Genomic DNA, 26,823 nt, shown 5'->3' with positions numbered 1-26,823 from the left:
CATCTCCATCCCTCCTCTAGGACCCATGTGGACTGAGCTTTCTGTGTGTGGGCCAACCTGACAGCACATCTGCACAGAGCACAGCACAATATAATTACATTGCAGTGCAAAAAGGTGAAAACTAGAGTTGACGCCATCAGCAGAAGGCTACAGGCAAAGCACTGTAAAGATATTTTAATTATTTGAAAAAGAAGCATTACAAATTTAATTTTTAAACTTTTTTTTTATTTGCTGCATTGCTTTCTTACAGTGCAGGGTATTATCTTAAGTTCAGGCTCAAAGAAGTAAAAGTATTTTTTGACAGAAGCCCATATCTTTGAGTGCCACTGGGGACACAGTGGATAAGAAAGCTGCAGGCTGTGTTGGACTTCCCTTTCCATGGCCTAAAATTGGTCCTGACCAGCAGAATGGAGTAATGAGTGAGACACTGCCCTTGACCCAAATATCAGCAACACCTCTGGTCAATAACAGGCAGAGAAGTCAGCTACAGCACCCTCCTTAGAAAGGCCTGGCGTTACATATGAGATGGGCCCACATGATACACGTTATGCTTTCACTCAGTCTGCCCTCACACCACTGTGAGCTCCAGCAGTGCTGGAATTGACCTTCTGCCCTGTCCAGCCTCTGCAGGTACTGAGCTCAGATAAACAATGAGAATCTTTCCAGGCTTGTCCCACCCCAATAGGATGTAACTTTTATTCTGAACAGTGCATTTTTCAAGAAAGCACTGATGCTCTCTCCTTCATGCAAATGAAAGAACGTGGAGGATGTATTTACCATTTGGAAGAAAGAAGAAACTCTGCTGAAAAAGAAACTTGTAGCTACAAAAACTAGAGTGAAAAAAATTTAAATGTACTTACTACAAACCTGATTTTTTAAAATTTTAAGGGTTGGTACTATTCCTCCATTAAAGAATTTTTTTTTAATTCTCTCACATCTCTAAAATACCTAAAGGATTTTTTAAAAATTAATCTTAATATGTAAATGAATTAACTGTCATAATTGCTCATTTCAGAAAGTTAATTTTGTACTCAAAGAGTAGATTCTGTAATTTTGGTGCTATATAAACTAGATAGAAAAGAGTTTTATTTATCTAATCTGCATTAGCAAAGTTTTGGCAGTTGAAGAGTACTTTGATCTGTGCATGATTACAAATCTTTACTTCTGTTTGACAGGTAAGGCTGGATTTTTCAGCTAGCAACCCCCTGTCAAGCACATCTTTGTGAATGTAATTTCTGAACAGGTGAAGTCACACTGGTTAAGATTTTCAAAGGAACGGGTGACTCAAGCTGTCTGAAGGTTTCTAATGTCCCCCTTAATGGGACTTGTGTTTCAAGATGTCCAACATTTCTGTAAAAAAAGTGCTCAAAGTGAAATGCCCAAAGTAATCCATCTGCAGTCATTAGTCAATTAACAACCAGCAGAACTAAGCAATTGTAAATCAAAAGATTATAACCATTAGACTGGCAAATGCAAAAAACCTTAATTCCTTTGAAACACATAACCTCTATCAAAGGAGATTCTCAGGTCACTTAGGACTGTCTCTGAAAGGAATCAGAGCTTGTGCACCAGAAGGAAGCAGAAACATGACACCAGCAGTGTCCAACTCCCTCAAGGACAGTGAGTGAGGGTTGTGAGACAACCTCTTCAGTGAGGTATGTTACAGTCATTAAATCCATTCATGCGTCACACAGACAGTGGGATAGTCCAGGACATGGGCACGTGAGGAGGGAAGGTAAAACCTCTTAGGTTTAAACAATGCCACATTCCAACATAATTCACTGCCTTGTACAGGTGTGGTGTGCTGCTTTCAAACACGTTCAACTGGATGTCCTTTAGCACGTACAATGAATTTTGCACAAACTTAAGAACACCATGTAACAGCCAATCTGGGAGGTTGTGAACCAGCTACTGCAATAATTCAACCTGTGCTGTTATCCAGACATAAATCAAACCCTCTGTGCCCTGCTGAGACAGCAAGACCTGAGCTTTTGCTGAATTCCTACACAGATGAAAAAAAAAAAAGCCTTGAAAATGTAGTTGATGTGGTACTCAAAGGAAAGCTTGAAGTCACAGATGAAACCAAGATTACAAGGTTGTTGGAAAGTATGTAAGAATCCCATCAAACAGAACCACACAGGGAAGAGGGTTAGGAGGGACCTGCTGCTTTGCCAGAGACAACCAGCATGATTCAGTATCACAAGATGATCCAATTTACAAAGACACAACATGAGAGAAATCTCCTGTCCGACCCTCAGTAACAGCAGGAGAAACAGGCAGGACGTGCTAGTTGATAACAAAAAAACGTTTGAATGAAAATACCTACAGAATAAATGAAGGATGTTAGCTTGATTTTTGTCTCATACAAATGTACATCAGAACAAATCCATCAAGTTCCAGAGTTCCAGGCATGTGGAAGACATATGAGATAAGATGCAAACACTTGCAATGTCAGGTTCTATTACCTTAACATATGTGGAGTGTGCACTTTCCTGCCCGAGATAGCTCTCTAATCAGTGCCACTGAAGTTTCTGCTTAGTGGAGTAAAGCAATAGATAGACTGGCTAATGGTAAAAGCAGCATCTTTTCCAGCTTCAGTAAAGATATTCAGGAATTTTCTATAGACTACTCCAGAGGAGACTGCAGTTTCCACAACAAAAATCAGAATTTTTGAAGGACAATGACAATATAATTCTGAAGAAATAATACATTTCCTTTAGGATAACAGAAAATGTTTAATTTCTGGGGACAATTTACATGAATCTAATGCACACACACACACACACACCCCTTCCTGCTGTGAGTCAGAAGGTTTCTGTTTGCACACTCAAGCATGGTGTGTTTAAGGCCATGAAAGATGCAACAAAGATGGGAAGAAAGTTAATTCAGTTTAAGAGGAGATATTTTCCACATTTATTTATAAATAAAAATAAAAATAAATAAAATTTTAGTTGAAACCAAAATGTCAAAGCATTAAAGCAAATTTCCTGGGATGGAAATACCTGTTCTGCCCCAGTCTAATGTCCCAGTCTGAGAGGAATTCTGCATTGCAGCTCTCAGAGTCATTTGATTCAAGCACATCTCTTCCAGGAAAGGTCTTGAATGAACAAGTATATTTGAATCTACTTACAAAGCAATAGAAACAAAAGAATTGTCATCAACAGTCAAATCTGGCTCTTTTTGACAAAGACTGCAATTTATGCCATAAAAACTTTGAAAGAAGTTGGGAATTAAATTGTACTTCAAAAAATTCTTTCAATACACTGTGTAATAAATAGTACACTGAAGACAAAAACAGATTGGCAGGATTTTGGAGAGCAATGTCCCATATTATTACATCACCAAAGACACATTGGAGCCTTCTGAACAGTTACACGTTTGTTTGGGATTCAGTGCAAGAAACCACTACCCTGAAACCTAATCATATTATGAGTTATCTTTGCCAAAACTCATAAATTCAAGCACAGAGAAAACATATTGGGTGTCTGGAAACAGTGGAGGTAATTTTTCCCTTCAGACCTAGATAGTTTTTCACTATAGTGAAAAACTCTAAGGTATCATTCTAGAAATAAGTTGGGAAACTGTTTCCCAGCCAAAATAACTTGGATCTGCTTTAAATGCGAGGAAAAAATACCCACTGAAATCATAAAAACTCTCTGGATTTACACTGTTAGCTTCCCATAAAGCCAGCTGTTGATGCCCAATTGTTTTAAATGCCTTGCAATGATCCCAGCTCATTTCCTATCTGGGTCACACAAGGCCCTAAAAGCCAAAGCACACATGCAGGCTCAGGGGTGCGGGAGCAGAGGCAGGAACAAGCTGCCAGCAGAGCCATTCCCAGCAATTAGAGCTCGACAAGCACCTACAGACTCCCTGGAACAGAAAAATATCTGGAATTGGGGTACCTACCCTCAAATGTCCCTGCCTCCAGGGGTCCCGAGCAAAAGACATATTTACACTGCAGAGTTTTGCATGGCTCTCTTGACAGCACAAAGCAGAACATTTTCCATGTGGAAGACTTAGCCAGCTCTTTGGCAGCTTGGTTTTTAATGAGGAAACACTTATTCCACAAAGGCAAAACACATTGTGATTTAACTGAAATTTTCAGTAAGGCACACTTTATCTAAAGATCAAAATTGTAAACTCGTGAAGCAAAACATTGTACATCATCAGTTTTAGTGTACATCATCTATCATAGCTATAGAATTAAATGAGCAAGGAAACAAAAAAAATATATCTATAAGAACAAAAAAAAAGTATATTTATATATTTATATATTATATTAACAAAACCAGAATTTTCCAGGTGGAATTAAAGTATAAAAACCTCAAAATTTTTAACATGGGCTCAAAATACTGGTTTGCAAACAGAGCTGTAGCTTTGATTTGAGGTTATCTCACATTCACCTTGAGCAAGTGGACAAAAGTAGCAAAATTCAAGACCATACCTATTTGTAAAACAAAACTCAAGAAATGTCAAAAAATGCCTACATATCTTTTTGCAAAGATTTTTTTTATTCCCTTTGTATATTGGCATGCTCACAAGCCTGTGAAAAGAAATTTAGAATCTTCCATGGATGCAACAATAATCAAAAGAGGACATTTGAGGGGATGCCATGACTGACCTAGTGGGGGGTAGATTCACTATTCATCCTTGGTCTTGCAGGGTAGGGAGTTATATCAACACTATAAAACAACACAGGGCATAATTTTTCCTTTCTTTTCTCCCTAGGATTGTATTCAAGTGGAATCAGGCAACTGGGAGAGACAGAGGAGATTTGTGCTTCTCAGGATATGTGTTATGTTTAATTGCTGAAGGCATGAAGCATTTTAAAAGGTTTGTCAATAAAATCCCTATTTAGTTAACCCCAATCTCTTCAGATCTCTTGTTACAGGCAGCCTTCTGCTCTTAACATCTGGGCAGGCAAAGCCTCCAATTACACTGCTACATTTGGTAGCTTACCAGATCTAGAGAAGGGTCCCCAGAATATCCATTTCCCTTGGTAGCTGCTTATCCCTGGCTAGTCGGATGATGCGCAGCCTTCGTGTCACGGGAGGCACGTAATCGCGTGGCACACACCCAGCGGGTGTGCGCACTCCCGTTAAAGCCAAAGCTCTCCGTGACCTCCCCTCTTCTGGGGCTGCACTTAATCTGTCCCAGCTCTACTCTCTAATTGGTGGGGCAGGGCAAAGGGAGAGAGCAGCCTGAGATCGCAGCCAGAAGCCGATCACACCACTCGAGCTCCTCTCCCCTGCGTGCAGCCTGGTCCTTCAGGGAAAAAGGCAGGAGCAGGCAGGAGGCTGCTGAGGTGGCTCTGGACCAGAGGGAAGGCACCTGCCAGCTCCTCCCAAAAACCTCAGGGAGCAGAGCCTGGCGTGCACGCTACAAATCATCAAACTCATCCAAATCAAGACATGGGGCTCCATCCAAAATAAAGATCCACTAGCAATCAAACAGCTCCACAGCAATTTTTCTCCTTAGTATGTCCCAAATATTGAAGAAAACCAAGTTTCAGCACAGTTGTCTCCCCTACACCAAGATAAAACTACGACTTTTTTTCTTCCAAGCCTTGGCATCTGCAACTATAAATTACCACAAACTTCACAAAGTTCAGCTTCTGGAGTCTTTCAACTTAAACACTTAACACCATTTCTTTTTGTAACACCCAGATTTTGTATTGTACTCTGCTGAACTTTCCTTCCTGAATAAATCTCAAAATTCATGCATTTATCTCTTGCTTTTTCCTTCATTTTCATTTTTAGTTCCTCCTCTGCAGCCAAATCAGTGTCTTTAAATGCTTATTAGGAGTTGTTGAGAATTTAATATTTTAATGTCAAAAGTCTGACAGCAAAATTACTGAGATTCTGTAGCAACATAGGCCAATTTTCCAACTTTTTTAGAAGGCAACAGAATATCATTGCCCTCTGTTTGTTCCCAGTCCATCTGCCAGCTAATTTACAGGCACAAGTAAAACCATCTTTTCTGCTCTCTGTACTTACTTTTCCTTTACTTTTGCATCCAGTTCTGTGACAATGAACAAGGGTAGATCAGCTGCATAAATTTCTCTTAAAGATTCTATTTTAACCTTCAAGCCTTGTGTTTGTCACTTTAAGTTTATGTGCCAAAGACATGAGAGAGCAAAAGCCAGCAGTTTGTCAAAGCATGATCTCTGGGGACGTGGGTACTGTTTCAGCTGTCACCATTTCACCCTATACACCTATTGATGTAACTTTTGATGTGCAGCAACAAATGGTAAACAATTCTTCTCTCAGAGAAAACTTCTGCCTGTGTTGCAGTCAGTGCTTTTGATCAATAAACCATTGAGGTATCTTCCAGCAGGAATGTTATTCAAAGTGTTGCTCAGGAACAACATGCTCCATGCACTATTTGTTTTCAGTGCTGTGAGCTTTTTATTTCTATTCTCTCTTCAAGCATCTTTCTATTGCTCACTGTTTATCCACATCTTCAGTTCCTGAAAAGGATCACTGGTTTCTCTTGGTGTAAGCTTTAATTAAAGCAATAGGTCACTCTCTGTATCACCCCAAGCACAAAATTCGGTTCTTTCTGTGGCACTGGTACCTCACAGGATCATTTCTTCATGTTAGACCCTATACTCACATCTTCTAACATAATTCCCTGGGTTCACTGAGCCCTCTTGAACTCACAGCCCCTCGATTTCTTAGTTATGATGTAAGGTTTGCCAGGCTGCTCCAGAGTTTATAAATGGCACTCACAATAACTAACTGCTGTCAGGATAGCCAGTGCTTTACACACTTCATTTTCAAATCCCTCTTCTGCAAATGCAATCCAAACCAGCCATCTCCACCACTGCTACATGGAAGTGCCATCATCCATCTGTCTTGGTATAACTAGTGACTTTATGCTCTTTATCCAAGCTGAAGTAGATTCTACTCCTAGTACCCTAGATGTACTGCTGTGTTGGTAAGTGACGTCCTCAAATCCACGCAGACCACAGTTTCCCACATTGTTAGTATTACTGGTATGTTAATATAAAGCCTAAACACTGCTGTGCCCTGTCAGTGGTTTCTCTCTTCTCCTCACTCACTTCTCCCCAGTTTCTGCTGTAAACTGACCCATTTATATGGCTCTTTTCTTCTGCCTAACACACCAGAGCTCTTGTCTGAATTTTCACTTTATTAAAAATGCAAATGCAGAGTAGTCTGTGCTCTCTGCACTACATTTATAGAGCGCTCTGTTTTCTCAAAGTCCAGGCATTAAAGGCCCTGGGTGTGCACCACAGAATCTTTCTTCTGTTTAGACAGCTTTTACACACTCTACCCACACTGAGATTTTCTTTTTCTACAAAGTTCCAGTCAGATTCCAGAACCGTCTATTATGCAGACAGCTGATAGCACTTCATTTGCCCGGTCTCTGGAACAGACATCTTTACTGACAGATTTGCAGAATAGTGTGATACTAACCTTGCCCTGAGGAAGATGCAGAGGGGTTGGAACAAGACGATCTTTATGATCCCTCCCAACCCAAACCATGGCATAATTCTATGAATAATTATTTCTTAGAATTCCATTTACTGTGCCCTTATGTCAGTTCCATATCTTATGGTTTTCTCCATGAATGTGCAAACCTTCACCTATGCAGTTAGTCACACAACCTGTGCTTCACTGCTGTTCTTCCCTGTATTCTGTCTTCTACCTCAAAACTCCCCACTTGTCACCTTTATTAAACTGTTCTCCTTGACTTACACTCCCACTGGATGCACTGGATGTTATGAATGCTTTATCTCGCCTCTGAAACATGCTGAAAACTCTTCGTTTGAGGCTCATATTCTGGGCTCATTTTCCAGTGCTGGACTATACTTTTGCAGTGCCCGATTAAACCCTTGGCACAGGATTTTCTGTGACGGTGTACCCAGCTGAACAAAATCCTGAATTATAAATTAGCACACAAATCAAAACCCAAGTTTTGAGAGGACTGAAAATACTCCAGAGGAGTATTGCTAAGGAATTTGGCAGCAGTTTTTAGGTGGAAAAAAATATTCAGGCTACAAAAGTTAGAACATTAGCTGACATCTGACAAGGCAATGCTTTTAATGCCACCTTTCATTTCAAAATGCTGCATTATGTTATGTTGCACAGTGATGTCAGACACACCATGCATGTCACAGTCAAGTAGCAAAAAAAATAGTCAGGGCTATTCCCTTTGCTGAATTTAATTCCCAGATACGAAGGGTTCACCTTCTGCCTTGCTGCTGCAGCACTTTTCACAGCTCTGCTACAGCGTCATGTTTTCTGTGACAACTTTCATCTGAAGATATCAAAGCAAGCCACAGACTCACACTAATAACAGACTATTCCTGGAATACTTACAAGGTAAGAAATTACTATAAAGCCCAATTTATTGATGAGAAAATGGAATCAGAGTTTTGTTAACGAGAAAACGGAATTAGAAATTTATTAAACTGAGCTAGGAATTGATTAGAGGTGACAGTTGACAGACTTAACCCCTGAATTCCGGGCTCCCAGCCCCAGATATCACATGCACAGTTCTCAGCAGTCTCCAACTGAACTCAGTGTTTTTGCCCATGACTCCAACCCAGCTGCAGGCAGATGAAGGTATTCCTCCCACGCCCCAGAGCAATTCATTACATTACACTCTACCCTTATTGCAACAAAGTGGTGCCGTTAAAGCCCATCCTACAGAGCCCCACAGGAGTGTGTGACCAGAATGAAAGCAGCAGGGCACAGTTCACGAGCCACCAGTGAAGCACTTTACCACAACTTGCTTTCAGAAGTAAAAGCCTCATTTTAAATAAAACAAAAACTTCTGCTTTGATAAATGGTGGCTGCTTCAAAAAGATATTCTGTTCTCAAAGCTCCCCAGCTAAATGCCACCACAGCTGTAAGGGCCAACCACGTGTGTAGTCAGGCTGGGAATTATCCACATAAATAAAGAGCACAGCTTGAAACATTGACTTTTTCCTGATCAAAAGGGCCTGGGAGGCAACTGGACAGTTTGGATCAGGCAAAGGATAGGGCTTTTATTATTTTCAAAGAACACCCCAGTGAATAGAGTAGCCAATGTGGCCCTGGTGGCAGTGATATGTTCTAACACTCCCCTCATCCCACACAAATTACTTAGAAGCTTGGCTTTGGTCTATTTATGGTTTGGGGTTTTTCCATTTTTCTTTTTGTTTAAGAACTTTTGTAGGGAAAACCTGAAATACAATCAATCCTTTCACAAGGCTTTTTAATATCATTGCCTGTCTGAGATACCTCCCTCACATACCAAATAATAAATTGCAAATATTAGCAAAGAAATCTTCTCATATGTCTTCATTTTACCCATATTAAGAAAATAAGTGCCTAAATTCTGTCAAAGTACTTTTTTTTATTTTACTATGAATTTTCATGTTAATTTCCTTTGTATGTTTCAGTCTGAAATGAATAAAGAACACAAAAATCCCTTTCCTTTCCTGTTTTTATTTCTTTCACTAGTTATTTTCAACTACATATGCTTAAATGCAAGATTCAACAGGAAAAAAAAATCATGAAAAAAAAAAAATCAAACTCATGAAATATTCACACTCTTACATTTTGTAAAGATGTTCTATTTAACCAAACCTAAAGGGTTTAAGCCACATTATAAAGCTAAATGTTCTTCAGAAAGAGGTATTTATCTTTTAACAGAAAACAATCTGACATGGGTGTTATGTGACAGCTAAGCAATGTATTCCAAATAAATACATTCCTTCAATATTTTGAATTTTGCAATTTGTTTTCATGCTAAACAGAAGTACTGTGGCAATAACAGCAATAACTTTGGTCTTGACTTCTTGAACAGCAACCCAGAAGGACACAGAGTTGTACCTTGTTCTTCAACTGTTGTCTATCTTATCATCCTATGACCACATATACAATAAAATATCTTTACTAACATCATAAAAACATAGCAGATGCAGATATGTTATTTAAAACAAAAAAGATTCAGAGACAATCTTTAGTTCTATCTCAAACCAGTTTGATTTCCAGTTGTGGTGTTTTGATTGGAATCAGTTTGCAGAAGAAAACATTATAAATTCAAAATGCAGTAGCATCACTTGTACAACAGATGAGACAATAAGGTAGTATAAAACTATATTGAAACTGTAAAAGATATATCCACCCTGGGTGGTATGTTTTGGCTTTTAAACGTCAGGCAGAAATTACAAAGATATTATTTTCTATAACTGATCTCATAGGATTACCTGGGAGAATTGTTATGAAGTTAATATGTTCGAAATTTTTTACCTGAATACAAAGCTATGAAACATCAATGTCACTGCAGGCTCACCTGCTTTGCCTGCAAATGTAAATGAGTGGGTGTATAATAAATCTCCAGCATGTTGCCAATATGGGAAACCCACAGAGCAGTAACAGCCATTGGCTAGACTGGAGATTTCTGGAATACCACCTGTGATATAATGACTAAAAGTGGATAGGGATCTAATTTAATTGAAGCTAACAGCAAGATGTCCCTTTGACCTGGGCAGCAGTACTAGCAATTCCTCTGGCTTTTCTTAACAGTGGTAGGATTCTGGAGCTTGTTAAACTGCATGGCTTCAAACTACTAGCTTCCAGTAAAGCATTAATCATCACTCACTAAAAAAAATGTGCCCTATGAAGCACATTTTATGAACATATTTTTGCACCTATCTTTTTAAATTTTAAAACATTTATTTGCCCTCATTGTAAAGCTTATTCCCCCAAGACACCATCTGCAAGGGGTAGAGTAGTATAGGAAACAAAACTGAACCCATCTCCTTTAGCTGAGTGATCAAAAAGTAGTCACTGTGCCTGTAGTGTAGGGAAAAGAGGTTTAATTTGTACAAAATTTCTCCCTGTTTGAAGGATGTCCCTAAGATGGATCTTTTTATCTGAAGCCTGAAACTCATTGTTTGATGGGGCAGGCCTGAACACAAACCACTGATGAAATTTACAGTCATATTTTGAAGGCCTAGATCCATATTCTAAGGGAGAGAGAAATCATATCTTTTCTTCAGAAACACCTCTTTCCTTTTCTCATTCTTCCATCAAATACCATTGTAGCTTCTATGTTCAGAGTCTAAGAGATGAGGAAGGAAGAGGAAATTTTTTGTTGTTTTAAACATCACTATGCAATACTTGTAGATTAAATCATGGAAAAAAATTTCAGATTACAATCTGATGCAGATGGGAAAAGCAGCAGAGCCAGGCAGGGTGAGGAATGTTATCAGAAACACCTATTTGTATCTCATGGCCCAGAGTGCAAAAGTAGAAACATATTTTCTTTAAACACCCAGAAATTAGAATTCTTTCTGAGATATGATAAACTCTCCATCAAACAGGGAGAAGCTGGATTCGAGAGAATCAAGGGCAGATTCCCCAACCAGAGTGTCCAATCCTGAATGCTTGAGAGGTTAAACACAAAACCTTTGAGAAGGGAGAGGACAAGAGAGACCTAAGAACTTATACAAGCAGGGGACTGGACTAAAGCACAATGTTCAAACAGAATTTGGTGATACAAGGGTAAAGAAGAAAGACATATATGAAGGTAACAATTAAGAGAAGGTATGATAGAACAGGAATTTGGGGACAACAAGGGGAATACAAAGAGCTTTGCCTTTCCCAGTTCAATTTCATGGAGTCACAAAGGCACTTGAATCTCAGAACATCTCTTCCAATTTGTTATGAAATAGTAACTAGGAGTAGACAACAAAGTACTCAAAAGTTTCTAATTAAACGTATGGATGACACTCTCTGATCCAGTTACACATATCTGACTCAGTACAAAGCTTCACAGACCCAGACCTGTAACACCCCAGTACAGCAAATGGATGTGTGCACTGAGAAACTCGACAGGTGACACAACCTGTAAGTGCCATTTGTAGCAGAAGACATTGTTTTACACCTGGGTGATGACAGCATGATGGGTTTATATTCACAAAATATTGAAGTATTGCAATATTTCTTTCCCTCAACACGTTTTCTTCAACACTTTCACACCAATGTGGGTTAGTCAGCCACAGAACTTCAGCTGCCACATGTTGGCACTAACTCACTGACCTCAAGCCAGTGCTTGAAGACTGAGTTCAGCTGTGTGGAGTCTCCCACCCTACTTACCACTTACTGAAGATCAGAGAGAGAGCATTACCATCCCATACAGCCTCTCTGTTTTTTCTCCAATCAAATCCTCATGGGCGTTTTGATATGCACATAGCACTGATTATAGCACAAAGCACTTTGGATGGTGTCGCACACACAGTATTTCCTATGTCATTGGCAAATGTCTGTCTATACTCTCCCCTTACTGATAGGGAAGGTTAAGAATTAGACATGGTACCCTATCTTGGCTATAAATCAAATTCAAATTTGCAGTAGGTGGGACTGGAAGCCAGAAATACCTGGTTCCTTGTTTCCATCCACCCAGCAGACCACACAGTCACCAGAGGGAAATGAAAGTTTCTATCTTAATACATTTAGTAAAGGCTAAATCTAGTCCATCAGTGAAAACATTCAGGGGAATACTATTGAATTCCCATACTGAGCAATATCTTTATATAAAATTCACAACTGCTAATATTTCCCTTAGCTTTCAGTACCCAGTTTCTGTGAGTATTCTTTTCTCCAAATAAACATTGACAGTCTGTGGTTGATTGCTTGGATCACAGCAGTGTATTTTAGCTGCAGGATTTAGGCTGGAGTCTCTTTTGGGGGTGTGCATGCCTAGAACTAAAAACAGAGGTTTAGGCCCAGGGACTAAACAGACTTCTGAGCCTACAAAAACTTTTTAGATTTTGTTTGTCTCTGGGTGTATTACATAAAGTTGTGAGTTCATACCAAACCTACCTTCTCTGCCCACAAACTAGAAAGAGTTTTAAAGTGCTGGGAGCACAACCTGACCTGCTGAGTGCGTGCAAGCCGAGAGAGCAGGTTTTGTTGCAGACTGAACAACCTGAAAACAGTCACGTCTCAGTATCAGAGGCCTGAGCTGCGTGGCCTGAACAGGAGCAGCTTAAACAGCTCTTCCTTAGGGTTCTGAGCAGCTCAGAGTCTGAGAGAGAACTCTCTATTCTTCTCTACTTTATTTCTCTCCAATTAATTATATTTTTCAAAACAAAGGGATGTAATTCATCAGCATTAGAAATGGTGCCAAGAAAAGGACAGACCCTTTTTTAAACATTCTCTTCACATTTCTTCACTGGCCAACTGACATTACCTGACACATGCCTTGTAGCTAAGGCCCGACGGAGAAGAGCAGAGTCCTTGAAGGAGTGGAAACCTGGGAAGGTGGAACTGCTCTGCTGACCCCAATAAAGAACACAGCAGGTGAATGAAGAGCATCAGTGGATAGACTGAAACCTGCTGAGTCCATGTTCACTGCTATTAACACATCAGTGGGCTTTATACTTTGGGGGGAAACAAAGCCCAAACCACAATTTTAGCAGCAGAAGAAGGAAACAACATAGCTGTAATGATGTGTAAAATTCAGGTAATGGGGTTAGCACAGGTGTGGCATTGCAGGGAAAAGGGCATTGGGGTCCCACAGTCACTACCTCTGTGTCAGAAGACCACCTATGAATGTTAAAGAGATGGCACAGGTTTCCTTGGATCTCTCAGCTTTGCCTGTTTCAGTATTTGCAGACTGCCATGCTGAGTACCTGACATGGACACTCTTATCCTCATACACATCTCTTCAGCATCTATGAGCATTTTCTTGTCAAGTATCTATAACACAATTCTAAAAACTCCTTGTTTGTCTCAGTCATCCTTTGAAATTATTAACTAAAAATAAATCTAGAATACAATCTCCAATGAATTTAAGTCCTAGGTACAGCAAAAGCAATTGTTTTATAGCATGGAGCATTTTTGCTTCTCTTTCAGTATATATTACAGTAGTTTATACATTTGCTATGGTGAACACATTTTTCCTGATATCCTGATAAATATTTCTGACTAGAGGACCTCAGCTACTTACAGCTCTCATATGCTAAGTATGAAGCAATACAGGCTGATCCCACAGGAGCTGTGTAGTATTTTAATTACAAGTTTGTGATAATTGTCTGGATTCCTTCCTTGTGTAAATCCAGTGAATGGACATGTTTCCATATGATGACAAGTTTCTACCTAGCATTTTATAAAATTCCTCCAGTACTTTTTCTCTGGAGAATCTGAATAAACACAAAATGTTGTGATATTTTGATGAAGAGATAAACACCTTTAACATACACGAAATTGTAAGTATTGCCTCTTAACAACTAAAGTTTTATGACAAGATATATTCATTAAATGCAGTAAATATTCATTCTTACCACAAGACTGCTGTCCAGAGAAAGTCTTTTCCCAAATTCCCTTTTCTGTAGCTGCCTTTTTTTCTCCATAGCTGAGGTTATTTTTTTTTTTCCTTTTGATCGACTAGAAATACCAGGCTGCTTTCAGCATCACTGAAAAAAAAAAAAAAAGTAAAACATTTAAACACATATTTCAATATCTTACTTAACAGTTACTGTCTTTCATCATTAACTTTGTAATAACCCAGCAGCTAATGACTGTGTTTCTAGTACACTATGTTCCAGGAACAAATTTTCTGTGCTAAAAAATCTAAACTCTCCAAACAGAAACATTACCAATATATTTGGGTCGCGTCTCAAAGGAAAAAAAAAAAAAAATCAGCTACAACTCTTTATCAATACACCCATGTTTCCATGGTCTTTTGAAATGGGCTGAGAGCTGAATTTGCAGAGCCAATGATTTACCTGACGCTGGGCAGGGGGAGGGAAACAGTTTGTTTCACATTAATTGCACTTCTCAGTAAGCCCTGCTTGTTGGCACATCTGTGCTGCCACTGTGATGTACAAATTTTGGACCCAATCCTAAAGAGTTCTAAGAGCTTTCAACTCCCATTATCCTTAATGAAAGACAAACGCCCTCAGCAGTTTCCTTAGATTTTTATGGTCAAAGATTCTGCTGTGATAATCAGACAGTCCCACTGCCTGTACAGTACAGCCAGGGAATTCAGACCACAAAGCTTCCACAGAGAGAATTAATCTTTCCTCTTTCATAGGGCTTGGTAAGTCCTGGCCAGTGGTTTCTACTAAAACCAAGGCACAGTTTACAAGTAACAACTACCGGTTCTCCTCGTAAATGTTCACCCTGCTATATGTATCTGAAAGTTTCAGCTTGTATATTAATATTTATTTGTGATACAGGAATATGGGCAAAATTAATGAATTTATTCAGAATATACAGAAAGTAGTAGAATGATAACAGATATCAGAGTCTAGCCTAAATTAAGGCAGGCAGATGTGCTCATACAGAACCAAGAACAGAAGTTATCTCCTGCATCTCATAGTGACTGTATTTACTCTATCAGAGTCTCACTAACTGAAAAAACAAGATTTGGTAAAAGGAAAGGATCTGTGTGTTTCCAATCCTTTCTGCTTGTTATGAACATCACCTTGGGTCACACACAGCCAGGTGATGCACAGATACCTCTGCTATAGGGTAGCACAGCTGGCATTCCCAAAAGCAGCCTTGCACATGCCCTCCAAACACATTTGCATGCCTGTGGAGAGACTTCTCACACACCTGTGAACGATCCCATCTGTCGCTGTGGGGGTATCAAGTGGATAAAACCATCACAGCTCTTTCCTCAAGTTGACCCTGAATGCTCTGCCATAAAGGGCACACAGGGGCCTGAACGCGGGCCAAGCACAGGCCGCCTGCAAGGAGAGCAGGATGCTCCAGGCTCAGCCTCCGAAGCCAGCTGGAATTCAGAGGGCTCCCAGAGGCACACACACTGGGATCACCAGGTACGCTGTGGGCATCACACTGGGACTGCTCTTTGAAAGCAATTCCCGTGGGGAAGCTGTGAGTGCTCCAGCTACCAAACCATGCAGTGTTGAATTCAGCCTTCTGTTGAACGGCATCTCATGTCTCCTATGCTTCTTTTGTTCTTGTGGTTTATACTTATGCAAGACCAGAATTCAGGTCATTCTCCCAAACAGATAAAAATTAACCTCTCTGTATATTCATCTAAGGAACACATGCAGTGAGAACACGTACTTACAATGGTGGGAAAAGCTGTTATTGCACTGTAATCACTGCTGCCTTGTGAGGTTTTCTTCAGGTTTACCTGTAAGCCCTTGCTTGCTTTCTTTTGTAGTTCCAACCTAAAACTACACATGCTATTTAATTCAGTTAATAAGGAATCTCAATGATGTACTCTCACATAATTCCCATTGTTTCCTGATTAGCGAGCAAAACACCACAATAGATTCAAACAAACACAGCAGCATTGCATGACACTGTTTGTGTGATTATGCCAGAAATTAGCAAAAGACCTTATGTAATCATTATATCATTCTCCTGAGCATGTATCATGCATGGAGAGCATGACTTCCACCAAGGGAGCCTTTGTTGAGCACAGAACCACTTAAGAATGAGTTAGTGAGAGCTACAGCTGGAGCCAGTAATCCCCATGGAAGGTCAAGTACTTAATATGAGTTAAGTGCCTTAAGTTTCCATCTGCAGATATTTGGTGGAACCACCCCAAATTCTAGTTTAGAAGTAAAACCAGGAAGGATTATTATTAATTATTCCTATAGTTTATATGTTGCCCTGGGCACTTGAAGTGGATTTACTGCCATAGGTAGCACAGCACAAGGACCTACTCATGTACTGGTGCAACAACTCCAGACCTGCTGGCTCCACTCCTTCCCCCACATACACCATGGGAGCTCCTACCTCTGCATGTTACCTTTAGCAAGCTGTCACACATCAGTCTGAAGAGTTAACCACCTAGGGCTAAACACACTTAAAGTTTTGAATTACAGGTAATTATCAGACAAGATAATACAATACATGTACCAACATACGTTGATGCCTTAAAGTACCCATCTCAGAAGGCCTTTAAAGAAAAACGATCATCAGAGTGAAGCACTTAAGAAAAACAGAACAAGTTTCCATCTTGGAATGGTCGTTTTTGTGCATCACACTGCTCGTCACAGAGAAAAAATGACCCTTCCAGGTAAATCTCTCTTCCTCTGAGACCAAACAAAAGATTAACAACAACTCAAAATGGAGCTAACACATCCACTGGGAAGCTCAGCAGAGGAGAACAGCAGCCCAGATGGATCAGTCTTGGAACACAAAAGTGCTGAGAAGCATTTTGCCCAACCATCAGAAATACTATTTTTGTGCTACCAAGAGAACAGACTATAGAAATTTACATGCCTTCCCTGACCAATTTGCTTGTCAATATATTTACAGCAGAGACCCCAGTGCTCAGCACTCAGACCCTGAAAATCCCATTTAACTGAGTGGAACCCTGAACTATTGCAAAGTCACATCTGATTTATGGTGTCTTCACCCATACTGCACTCACACGTGCACATTTCCAAATCTTTGGGGGCACATCTTCTAGTCCTTTGTGTTGCAGGAAATGTTTCTGCTGTAGGACTCTTCCCTAAGGGACTATAGAGTTCATCTGTGTTGAGCATATGGGGGCAGGCACTGGGTTTAAAGCACTTGGCAATGAAGGCTGTATGCCCAAGAAGCATGTGGGATCAGTCTAAGAGAATGCAGGTCCCAGATGTTTGCCCAGTGTCTTCTCAGGTTTGTGCTGAGCTCAGGGGAGAAGGTTTTGTATGGACAGAAAAAACTCTCAGAGGAAGACCCGAGCATGATCTTACTTCAGTAGGGTATTATCCTCCCTGCTCAGGAAGCCAGCAAGCCAGAGGCATCAGCTTGATTATATATCCCAAGGTGCAGTGTTTTTAGTACTCAGTACAAGAATGTTCATTACTTCAGGAGATGGCTTGAAAAGCATGCCCTGGAGAAATGGTGTGATTAACATAGAAAAGCAGTCTCTAAAATCTATGCAAGAAATTTCTTGGATTATAATACCCTCTTCATTTCTAGTAGTAACAAAGGATGATTGATGTATATTGCTTTAGCTGATGAAAACATACAACATTATATTCCTTGGATAAGCATCCGAGATATTTTCAGGCAGTTTGAAACGGCAGTCACATTTCAACAGAGCTATGCCAGCATATACTGTGTGCTAGTTCCCAGCTGGCATAACTGTTTGGTAACTGGAAATGGACTGTATTTATTTTTCTCTTACAAACATGTATAAATTTAACAGTTATGACACATGACAAAAGTGACAGCTCTGCAAACCAGCATCGTTTTGTTTAAATTCAGGGCAGATACAATGCAGCCTCCCCACTCTTGGTTTTGCACAACTTAATGCTGCCAGAGGTAAAACACCCGTGGGGCAGCAAGGAATTCCCTCTCAGCAGCCAGCTTGTCTTTCCCAGGTGTTAACAAGAGGAGAGGATTTGTGATTTGTGGAAATCTAACTGTTGGGTAACCAAACGAGGCCAGAGTTATACAGTGATCACCTTTAAATGTGTTTTCTACTCTGTTAGCCCTGCTTCCTTGATGGCCAGATTTTAGACTGAGAGGAAACAACCAGAACTGGTATTATCCCTCAGCAAAGAGAGGAGGAGGAAAATGATATCACTGGTATAGGTCAGGAAGCAGCAATGAGAAAGTAAAGGTTGTCATCAATGGAAATGTTAGTTAGAATGAACAGGTGACCTAAAGGTGAAATATTTTATATCTCATTATCAATCTGTGGAGTGATTCAGTTTCCTAGGAACCTAATTGAATTGAATTGAGTCTGTCATTTTGCAGCTGGGTTTCTTTTGCCAGCTCTGGTGTTAACACCAATGTGCATACACTGGCTTTTGTTGTGGTCTTTGCAGCGAAAGTACAATAAGTACAGTTCATCGGGGCCTCCCAGAACTGGAAGGAAAAAAAGATTCCAGAATTAAGGAGTTGATGTTTGCGTAACAGACCAATGTTCAGCTCTAGAAAATCACTACATTTATCTTGCTAGGCATAGGCCACTCAAAAAATACTAGGTTTATATAAAGCAATTTGATTATTTCCCTTGGTTTTTTGGTGGGGTTGGGTTTTTTCTTCCCCTAAAGGCAGAGTATTCAAACCATTCTGCCTAGTCATTACAAGGCAGCTGTGAACACGGTTTCATTTCCACATCCTTATCTCTCCCCATTGTGGTATGTAGCTTGGTCATGGCTTTAAATGACAAAGTAGAAAAATAGTCCCTAAATTCTCCTTTGAGTTGGTATTTCAAAATTCAGTACTTGGGAAATAGAAAACTGCAGCAACATCAGCACTTCTGCAACCTGACAGCTAAATTCTTTTTGTTCTGCCCCAGTGTATTTCACAGCATTGCCATGGGCAGGCCCAGCCTAATGCCAAATACTCCCAGGTATTTGCTGAGGCTGGTCAGCAGTTCATTAGCACTAATGTACATGTCATGCACTCACACCCACTGGATTAGGTTGCTATTTAGATTAGCAAGCTGCATTTTTGCAGAGAGGGAAGGAGAATGTGCCATGTGCCAGCATTAATGAGTTAATTAAATTAGAAAAATTCCAGCGCAGGAAGCTAAAATCAGTAGAATATTATGGGAATTAAAAGACAGCAAACACAGCACTGCTGTACCATTCTGCCTACATACCTAGATATTGACTGGCTTTGGAAAGTTTTATTGAAAAATGTCAAGTTGTTCTGAAATATCTGGGTAGAATAATATTCTTTTCTAGTTCTCTTTTTTGTTGTTCTTGTTTTCCTGTGGAATAATTCATTTTGATACACCCCAAATTTCTTACAGTCTCTAAAGCTGTTACAAAGTTTATTGGAACTGTATAGGCAGTGCCAAGAGGCAACTGTGCCCTGCAAGTTATTTTGTGACCTAAAACACTCCCTAAACCAGTGGTCCTCTAGTTCTGATTGAAAATTGTCCAGTGGTCATAGATTCAATGGTTTGGGTTGAAATGGACCTTAAAGATCATCTTGTTCCGACCCTCACATCACGGGTAGGGATGCCACCCCACTATCCTGGGTTGCTCCAAGCCCCATCCAACCTGGCCTTGAGCACTGTCAGGGATAAGGCATCCACAAGTTATCTGGACAACCTGTGCCTCACCACCCTCTGAGTAAAGAATTTCTCACACCTAACCCAAATCTCTCTTCTTTTAGTTAAAAATCATTCCCCCTTGTCCTACCACTGCTCATCAGGCACCAGGCCACGGTAAAGTAGACCCCCAAAGAAGTGCGGGAAGGGCCAGAGGTGGATAAGGAACCGTCTCATCTTTTACCCTGCCTTGGCAGAGTTTGGACTAGATGGTCTCCAGAGGTCCCTTCCAACCCTAACTATTCCATGATTCTTTGCTTTTTAAGACTTTATTTAGGTACAATGACACTAACACACAGCAGTCTACAGAGAGACTGAGGGCTGACTTGCTTGAGAGCCAGATGCTGTGGATCTCTCCTGCCCTTACCCCGTCCCTCAGAAGGGAATCAGTAGAGAACATGGGATGGTCTCATGCAATTTCTGACTGGTGATCACTTGCCAGCAAAGAACAGACTCTTAGAATGTTCTAGAAACACAACTTTCAAAAGAAAGTATGCCAGCTCTAAATTCCACCCTGTTTCAGCCACAGTTTTCAAAGCATATTTATGCTTTCTTCATGCAAGATAATCTTCCAGTTATTCAGCAAACTAAACAACCAGTAAAGCTTTCTATAGCACTGCTCCTAGGATTTAAACAAGTTAATATTATGGGCTTAAATCCAGTAAACCTATCAGTGTGCTCAAAATAATACCAGGAATTTCAATACATCAGAAAATAAAGAATATGGCATTAAAGATGTTATTACTACGACAGCTGTCAAGATGAATTGCATGAGAAGCATTTAAAAGATTTATATCTCAGTATCTCACCAGGTTAATTAAATGGATGCATGCATTCATTTAAGAGGATAAGGTGGGTTGCAGTGACATAAAATGAGAGGGCACAAGATTATATTCTTTCAGCATTAACAAGAACAGGTTGAACCAATATCATTTCCGTATTCTGTAATAAGCATGATTCATCCATTGCCATTTTCAGCTCTCATTTTCTTTTTGGCAGGAAAAAAAAAAAGAGACTATGAACATAGACTAACATAATCAAAGCTTTAACCTTTTCAGTGTTTTCTATTTGGATTGGCTGTCCATTTTTATCATAGGATTTCAGGGCCATGCCTCAGGGGGGAGAGGAATCGCCAGTAAATTACACCAAAGAATGTTGGAAAGGTCAAAGGATTACCCTCCCCTGTTTGCTTTTATGGGACATATGAAGCATTCATATCATGCAATAAAATTATCGAGACAAAAATGATGAAAGATAAGCAGGCAGAAGGCAGGAGTCTGTAGTCAGGACAGCCAGGGAAGAAAAAGGATATATTACAGTGTTATCATCAATAAAAAACAGATTATGACAATGGTGTTTCTGTATCCTTAGCTTCTGCACTGAAATCAAATCCTTCAGAGCAGTGTAAGACCTGTAACCAAGAAAGAGATATCCAGGCATGACTGAGACTATTTAGGCTGAAGGAAACATTAGACCCAAAGCTCCCATTTCTTGGCTCAGTTTCTAACCACCTATTATTATATATTACTTATTACCAAATACTACTATAAATTATGTGAAATAGGTAATTATGTGGTAAACATGCATTCCTTTAGTCACTGAGCCTCTTTCAGCAGTGCAAGGCTGTTAACCTGCAAAAGGCATGTTCTGAGCACAGCAGCAGCTGCCTCTGGGGGTTTCAACACACATTTGTTTCCCTCGGGAGCCACAGCTGAGCTTAGTCAGAAATAGTCAGTTCCAGGCACCTACAGAAGCTGAACTCCAGGACTTGAGGAAATTTCACTGTTACTGCTCACAGACCTAAAAGGTTATGTGGAGATTTTGAGGTTCAAAAGCAAATGCACCATTTATATCCCAATAAAGACTCCTCTGGCATCAAGTAGATGCAACCTCTGTAATCTAGTACATCATTAATAGGGCTAGTTGTTTCTCATGGTAAAATGGCTGGCTGGCAGCAGAGACCCAATAAGGATCTCATCAAACACTGAATTACAAATCTTCTTCAGAGGCAGTGGCATCCAGTTCAGCTAATATGTTACAATAGTCAGAAAAATAAATGCAATTAAATCCAGCATCTGAATCAGTTTGATAGACAACTAACTGGAGAAAAGAATTTACAACACATAGTCAAGTTCTCTAAGTTTTGCTCAGTTTGATTTGTGTTTTCTTCTCATTTTTCTTTCATTGACATAAACCAAGGCACTGCTCAAAGTCCAAGAACTGCAGACCTAAGACCTGTAGCAGGGTCTCTGTTGCAAACAGTGGTGGATTGTCAATTCAGTTTTTGAAACTAGAACTAAGAGCTTGTGAAATGTGCCTAAAGATCCCTCTCTCTCCAAGAGAAATGCATTTCAGTCAGCAGCTCTTTTGTCTGCCCATCTGTTGTAATCATAATCCAGAGGGACCACTAAAAATCATTGGTTCATTGTGTGCTCTCCACCCCTTCCACCTGCACTGCTAAAAGAGATGATGATGTCTGCAATGGTCACAGTATCCTAAATAAATGTGACTCTGTTTAGTCCTCCTTACCAGCAGAGATTAAAGGAATGAAAGATCATTTATTTACTGTGGTATTCCAGCTCAGTGGATATGAGGAATTATTAAACCATCTTGACATAGTGTTCAGTCATCTGGTTTTACTCCACAGAGCACTGGGTAACACTTCAAAATGTTCACATGGCTCAAAGAAAAACTCCCAATAGAAAGTACTGTAAAAATGTTTCCTTAGTTACTAGTAACACGTTCAACATCCAGTTCTGTGCATCCTTAGATAACCAAAGCTACTTGCATCAGAGGGAATATGTCAGTGTCTAGGCTGCAGAACTTGTTTCTAATGAATCTGGGGCTTTGTTGGTTGTAACACAGTGTCTCACATTTCACCTTGCTATACAGATGCTCCCAGTGGGCCAGGGGATAACCTCATGATGAAGGTATTAGTTCAATAGCAGCCCAGAAAAGAAGCTGAATCAAGCTCATAATCCCTTTCTGTCCTTTGAAAAATAAGGGAAGATAAGGTACAGTGAAATACATGCCCTCCCTTCATGACCTAGCAAGTGGGGAGCTGAGAAAGGGCTCCACTCCTCTATTTGCATAATGTGAAAATAACTCCTCCCCCCCCCATGACTGGAGTCCACCCCGGGGGAAGAACACGAGCAGAAAGACAGCACTGATCTCTTCCAGCCAAACCAGAACTGAGCCCCTGGTTTGAAGGGAAAGACTAGCAGGGAATGAAGCAAGAACATCCTCAGTCAGCTGAGCAGCTCCAGGTGCTTCCCACACAAAACACTGTGCCTATTTTTATCAGAAAAAAATTCTTCATGTATTTCTTATCTTTCTGTGCAAATGCCTTCAGAGTTGTGTAAATCTGGGCAGTTAGGACAGCTATAACTACAGCGACAGGTCCTTGGACTGCTATGGACTGACACACAAGAGATGTGGTACCAGAGCAGAATTTGGAGGTGCCAGAACTAATTTAGTTCCTGTTAGGATGGGCACTGAAATCCTTCAGCTGGTTCCCCACCTTTTCAGGCTTTACAGAAGTTAGAAGAATTCTACTCTCATTTCAGCTGACCTAACATCATCTAAGGATGACCCAAAAGAATTCAGCTCCAACTTTCATGCACGCTTCAGCAGCGTACTTCACGGTCACAGCAGAAGGGTGGCAGGGTACAACTCAGCTCTACCACCTGCAGGTTTTTTGTAGGATGTATTCCCTATACATTGATGAGAATACATAAAGAAAAACTCTAGGGAGATATCCCAGCCAATAAAAGTTCACTTTATTCTTACACAGCAGAGCATGTAGGACTGTGGGATATCAAGACCATAAAATTGAAAGAAATTGATACGCATTGATTAAACTTCATCTTCAGCTTATGGCCAAGAAAACTATCATGGAAACATTAAAAATGAATGATGTTCTCTCTTCACACGTATTTTCTTAATGGTGACAGAACACTGCACAGTGTTGGCATACCAAACAGCCCTCCACCTCTTAGCTCTGCAATTCTAGAACAATCTCATCTCAATCACCAAATTCAGTTCTGGGCCAAAAGGACAGAGACAAACTTTATGGAATTCAGACAATTGCAGCAAAAATGATTAAAGTATTGGCTTGGTGAGGAATGATTAAACAGTCCCTTCACCACAGTTTTAAACAATGACAAACAGACTAAAATGGGAAGGAATGATCATCCACAAAAGTTTGAGGGACATATCCTAACACTAGAGACAGAAAGAAATTGATTAGGTTTATTGACAGTAGGCTGAAAAGAAATAAAGAGGAGGAAACGATGCTGAGTATCTGAAGCAATTACCTAAAGTGAAATCCAATGCAGAGAATCAAAGGAACGCTTGTCATATGAAAAAATAAGGCAGGATGAAGTACAATAACAAACACTGGAAGTGAGGATGCTGCCAGAAATGAGATGTCCAACAACCCTGATGAGGAAGAAAAGAGCCTGCTCTGCCTTTCTTCTCAGTATCTCTGTACTTTGCTGTGGTTCATCCACACTGGAGATAATTAAAGGCTTTTGCTTTTGGAAAAAGTGTTATTCCATCCTTCCTCCCCATGCCATCAGCTGCTGGCAGTGCTTATTCCAGTTCCTCAGTGTGAAGACTGCCTGTCACACACTGATTTCTAATTTCTCCATCTGCCAGAAATGTAATAAAGACATAATTTTTTTAAAAAATTAATGAATTTCCTACTTAAAAGGTTCATAGTTCTTCTATGTTTTATGTCATTCTCTCATTCTTTAACTCATCTGTGCTCAGTTCTACCAACTGAAATGTCAGTGAACATATAAACTGCCATCACAGATAATAATCTTACACTCTGGGATTATGGATACAGTACTACCCAGAAAATATTACAAAGAAAGGAGCTATACTCTTAGAATTTCTTAATCTCTCTCTCAAGCATCTGTCCATTTTGAATGCAAAGTAAGAACAGTTCAACTACAAAAGAAAAAAAAAACAACAACCAAACCAAAACTACTGACAATTCACAAGTCAGTTATTCACTAAATTCTGAAAGATGTCTTTGCTTGTAGTAGGAACAGTTGGGTTGGTACAGAATTTTCCATCCACTTTTTTCTATGGAATTCGTGTAAAATCTCAAAGTAGATAATTTTTACCTAGATTATTTCCTGGATGTAATGCTATGCAGATTTAGATAAAGCCTTTAAGAGTATAGTTTATGCACCTCCAGACTTGGAGTAATCAAAGTTATTCAATATTCCTCTTAAGCTCAAAAACTAAGCTGGGAAATAAAAAATATTATTAATATGGAAGGGAAAAGTGTTAATACACTTGCATGTTCTAAATGATCCACTGAATTTGAAAGTGCATTTTGAGACCAAATATAATCTTTAAAAGTTTTTTTTTTTCCCTACATAAGGTTTATTAATTCAGGGTAGATTGGGGAAAAACAATTTGAGCATAAGCAAGGAAAAAAAAAAACAAACCTTGGTTCATTTCAGGTAAATCCTAAATGTTTGCCCATATTTTGAACTGGAGATTTAGGTTGATTCTCTGACTTCTCCTGTCTCAGTTTCCCCACTACACTGTGAAGGTAGTAATATATTAAGTGTCATTTACTGAGTAAATCCTCTTTGTCAAAGACTTTAATAGTGAAACTTTCTATTAGTGCTGCTTCTCTGTGTCATTACTCTTCTCTATCTACCAGATGTGCACATCCCTATAAACTCAAACAGGGGAATAATCCTCTCTCCAAACTCCGTGCTGTGCAGTGGAAGACACTCAGTTTTCATTCACCTCTTTGCTGTTCTGTCAAAATTAATTTGATGCGAGAAATTCAACTAGAACTGAATTAAAGCCAACAAAGAAAAGATTCTGCCACCAAAAGATTCTGCCATCTGTCTGCTGTGAGACAGATATCCTCTACTCCCTCCACAGATTTAAACCCATCTTCCCTGCAGGGGAAACTAGGAAGCATTAAAGCAACATTCAAAAAAAGAAAAGTTAGAGCAAGCCCCTTTTTGTCTTTAGTAGTGAGGGAATTAAGTGGGTTACTGCCATCTTCAGTGCTGTTCACCTTTGATTTTCCTTGTTGGCTCACAGTAACATTATCTGCAACTACTGAAGAGCAGAAAAACTCTGAACGGGACTACAGGAAAGGGAAGATAAAAGAAAAGAAGAAGCCAGGTGGGATCTTCATGGGACTTCTTGCCTAAGGGTGTGCCCTAAACACACAAAAAGGTTTCACATCCTTCCTGTCTTCTTGGATGAGGATCGTGGACGTTAAATCTCCACCTCTGCTTTGCCTCACACATGGCTGTGCCACCCCATCTGAGCTGAGTATGGTAGGAGCCAGGGGGATCTACCGTCCCCTGGTTAAGTGAGAGATCTCAGTTATGCTTCCCATAGTTATAAACTCTTGGACTCTGCATCCAAGCTCAGAATACTCTGTAACACATAGGATCCAAACCTGGAATTCAGGTAGAGAGGAATAAGTAAAACAGGTAAAGCATAACTTGTTTTCACACAGACAACAGCCAGTGGGTAAAAGTGAGACTTCAGTGCTATACTGGGGAGACAGGACCCACCAGTAAGATTGGTTCCCTGCCAGGAGCAAGGAAAACCCTGCCTAGGGTTTGTGGTGCGTGCCTGCCTGTGCAGTGCCATGCTGCCCATGGCTGTGTACCTTACAAATCATTCTGTTCCCAGGACTGCACCCAAAACTATCATCTAGGTGATAAATTCTTTTCAATGTCTTATTAAAGCTTTTTCTTGCAACAGGAGAATTTTCTGGTAATCAAAAAGAAAAGCAAGTCACTTGACTAAAAATAAATT

The 26,823-nt window shown here is 40.0% G+C and overlaps 1 protein-coding gene across 10 annotated transcripts in view; it reads right to left on the bottom strand.

Moving 5' to 3' along the window:
• The window catches only part of NCKAP5 (NCK associated protein 5), a 379,062-nt gene that overhangs the window by 318,624 nt on the left and 33,615 nt on the right, over window positions 1-26,823 (bottom strand). For 9 of the 10 annotated variants that reach the window (XM_019290553.3, XM_019290551.3, XM_019290552.3 and 6 more), the window contains one exon: window positions 14,309-14,440. In XM_019290553.3, coding sequence (XP_019146098.2) covers window positions 14,309-14,377 — 69 coding nt within the window. In that variant the 5' untranslated portion in view covers window positions 14,378-14,440. Of the gene's footprint in view, window positions 1-4,962; window positions 5,042-14,308; window positions 14,441-26,823 lie in introns of those variants that run through there. The other variant, XM_010407124.4, reaches the window with a different exon arrangement.

Source organism: Corvus cornix, chromosome 7 (genome assembly GCF_000738735.6).
Source record: "Corvus cornix cornix isolate S_Up_H32 chromosome 7, ASM73873v5, whole genome shotgun sequence".
NCBI classification, from domain to species: domain Eukaryota; kingdom Metazoa; phylum Chordata; class Aves; order Passeriformes; family Corvidae; genus Corvus; species Corvus cornix.
This window is presented reverse-complemented; position numbering and strand designations above follow the sequence as displayed.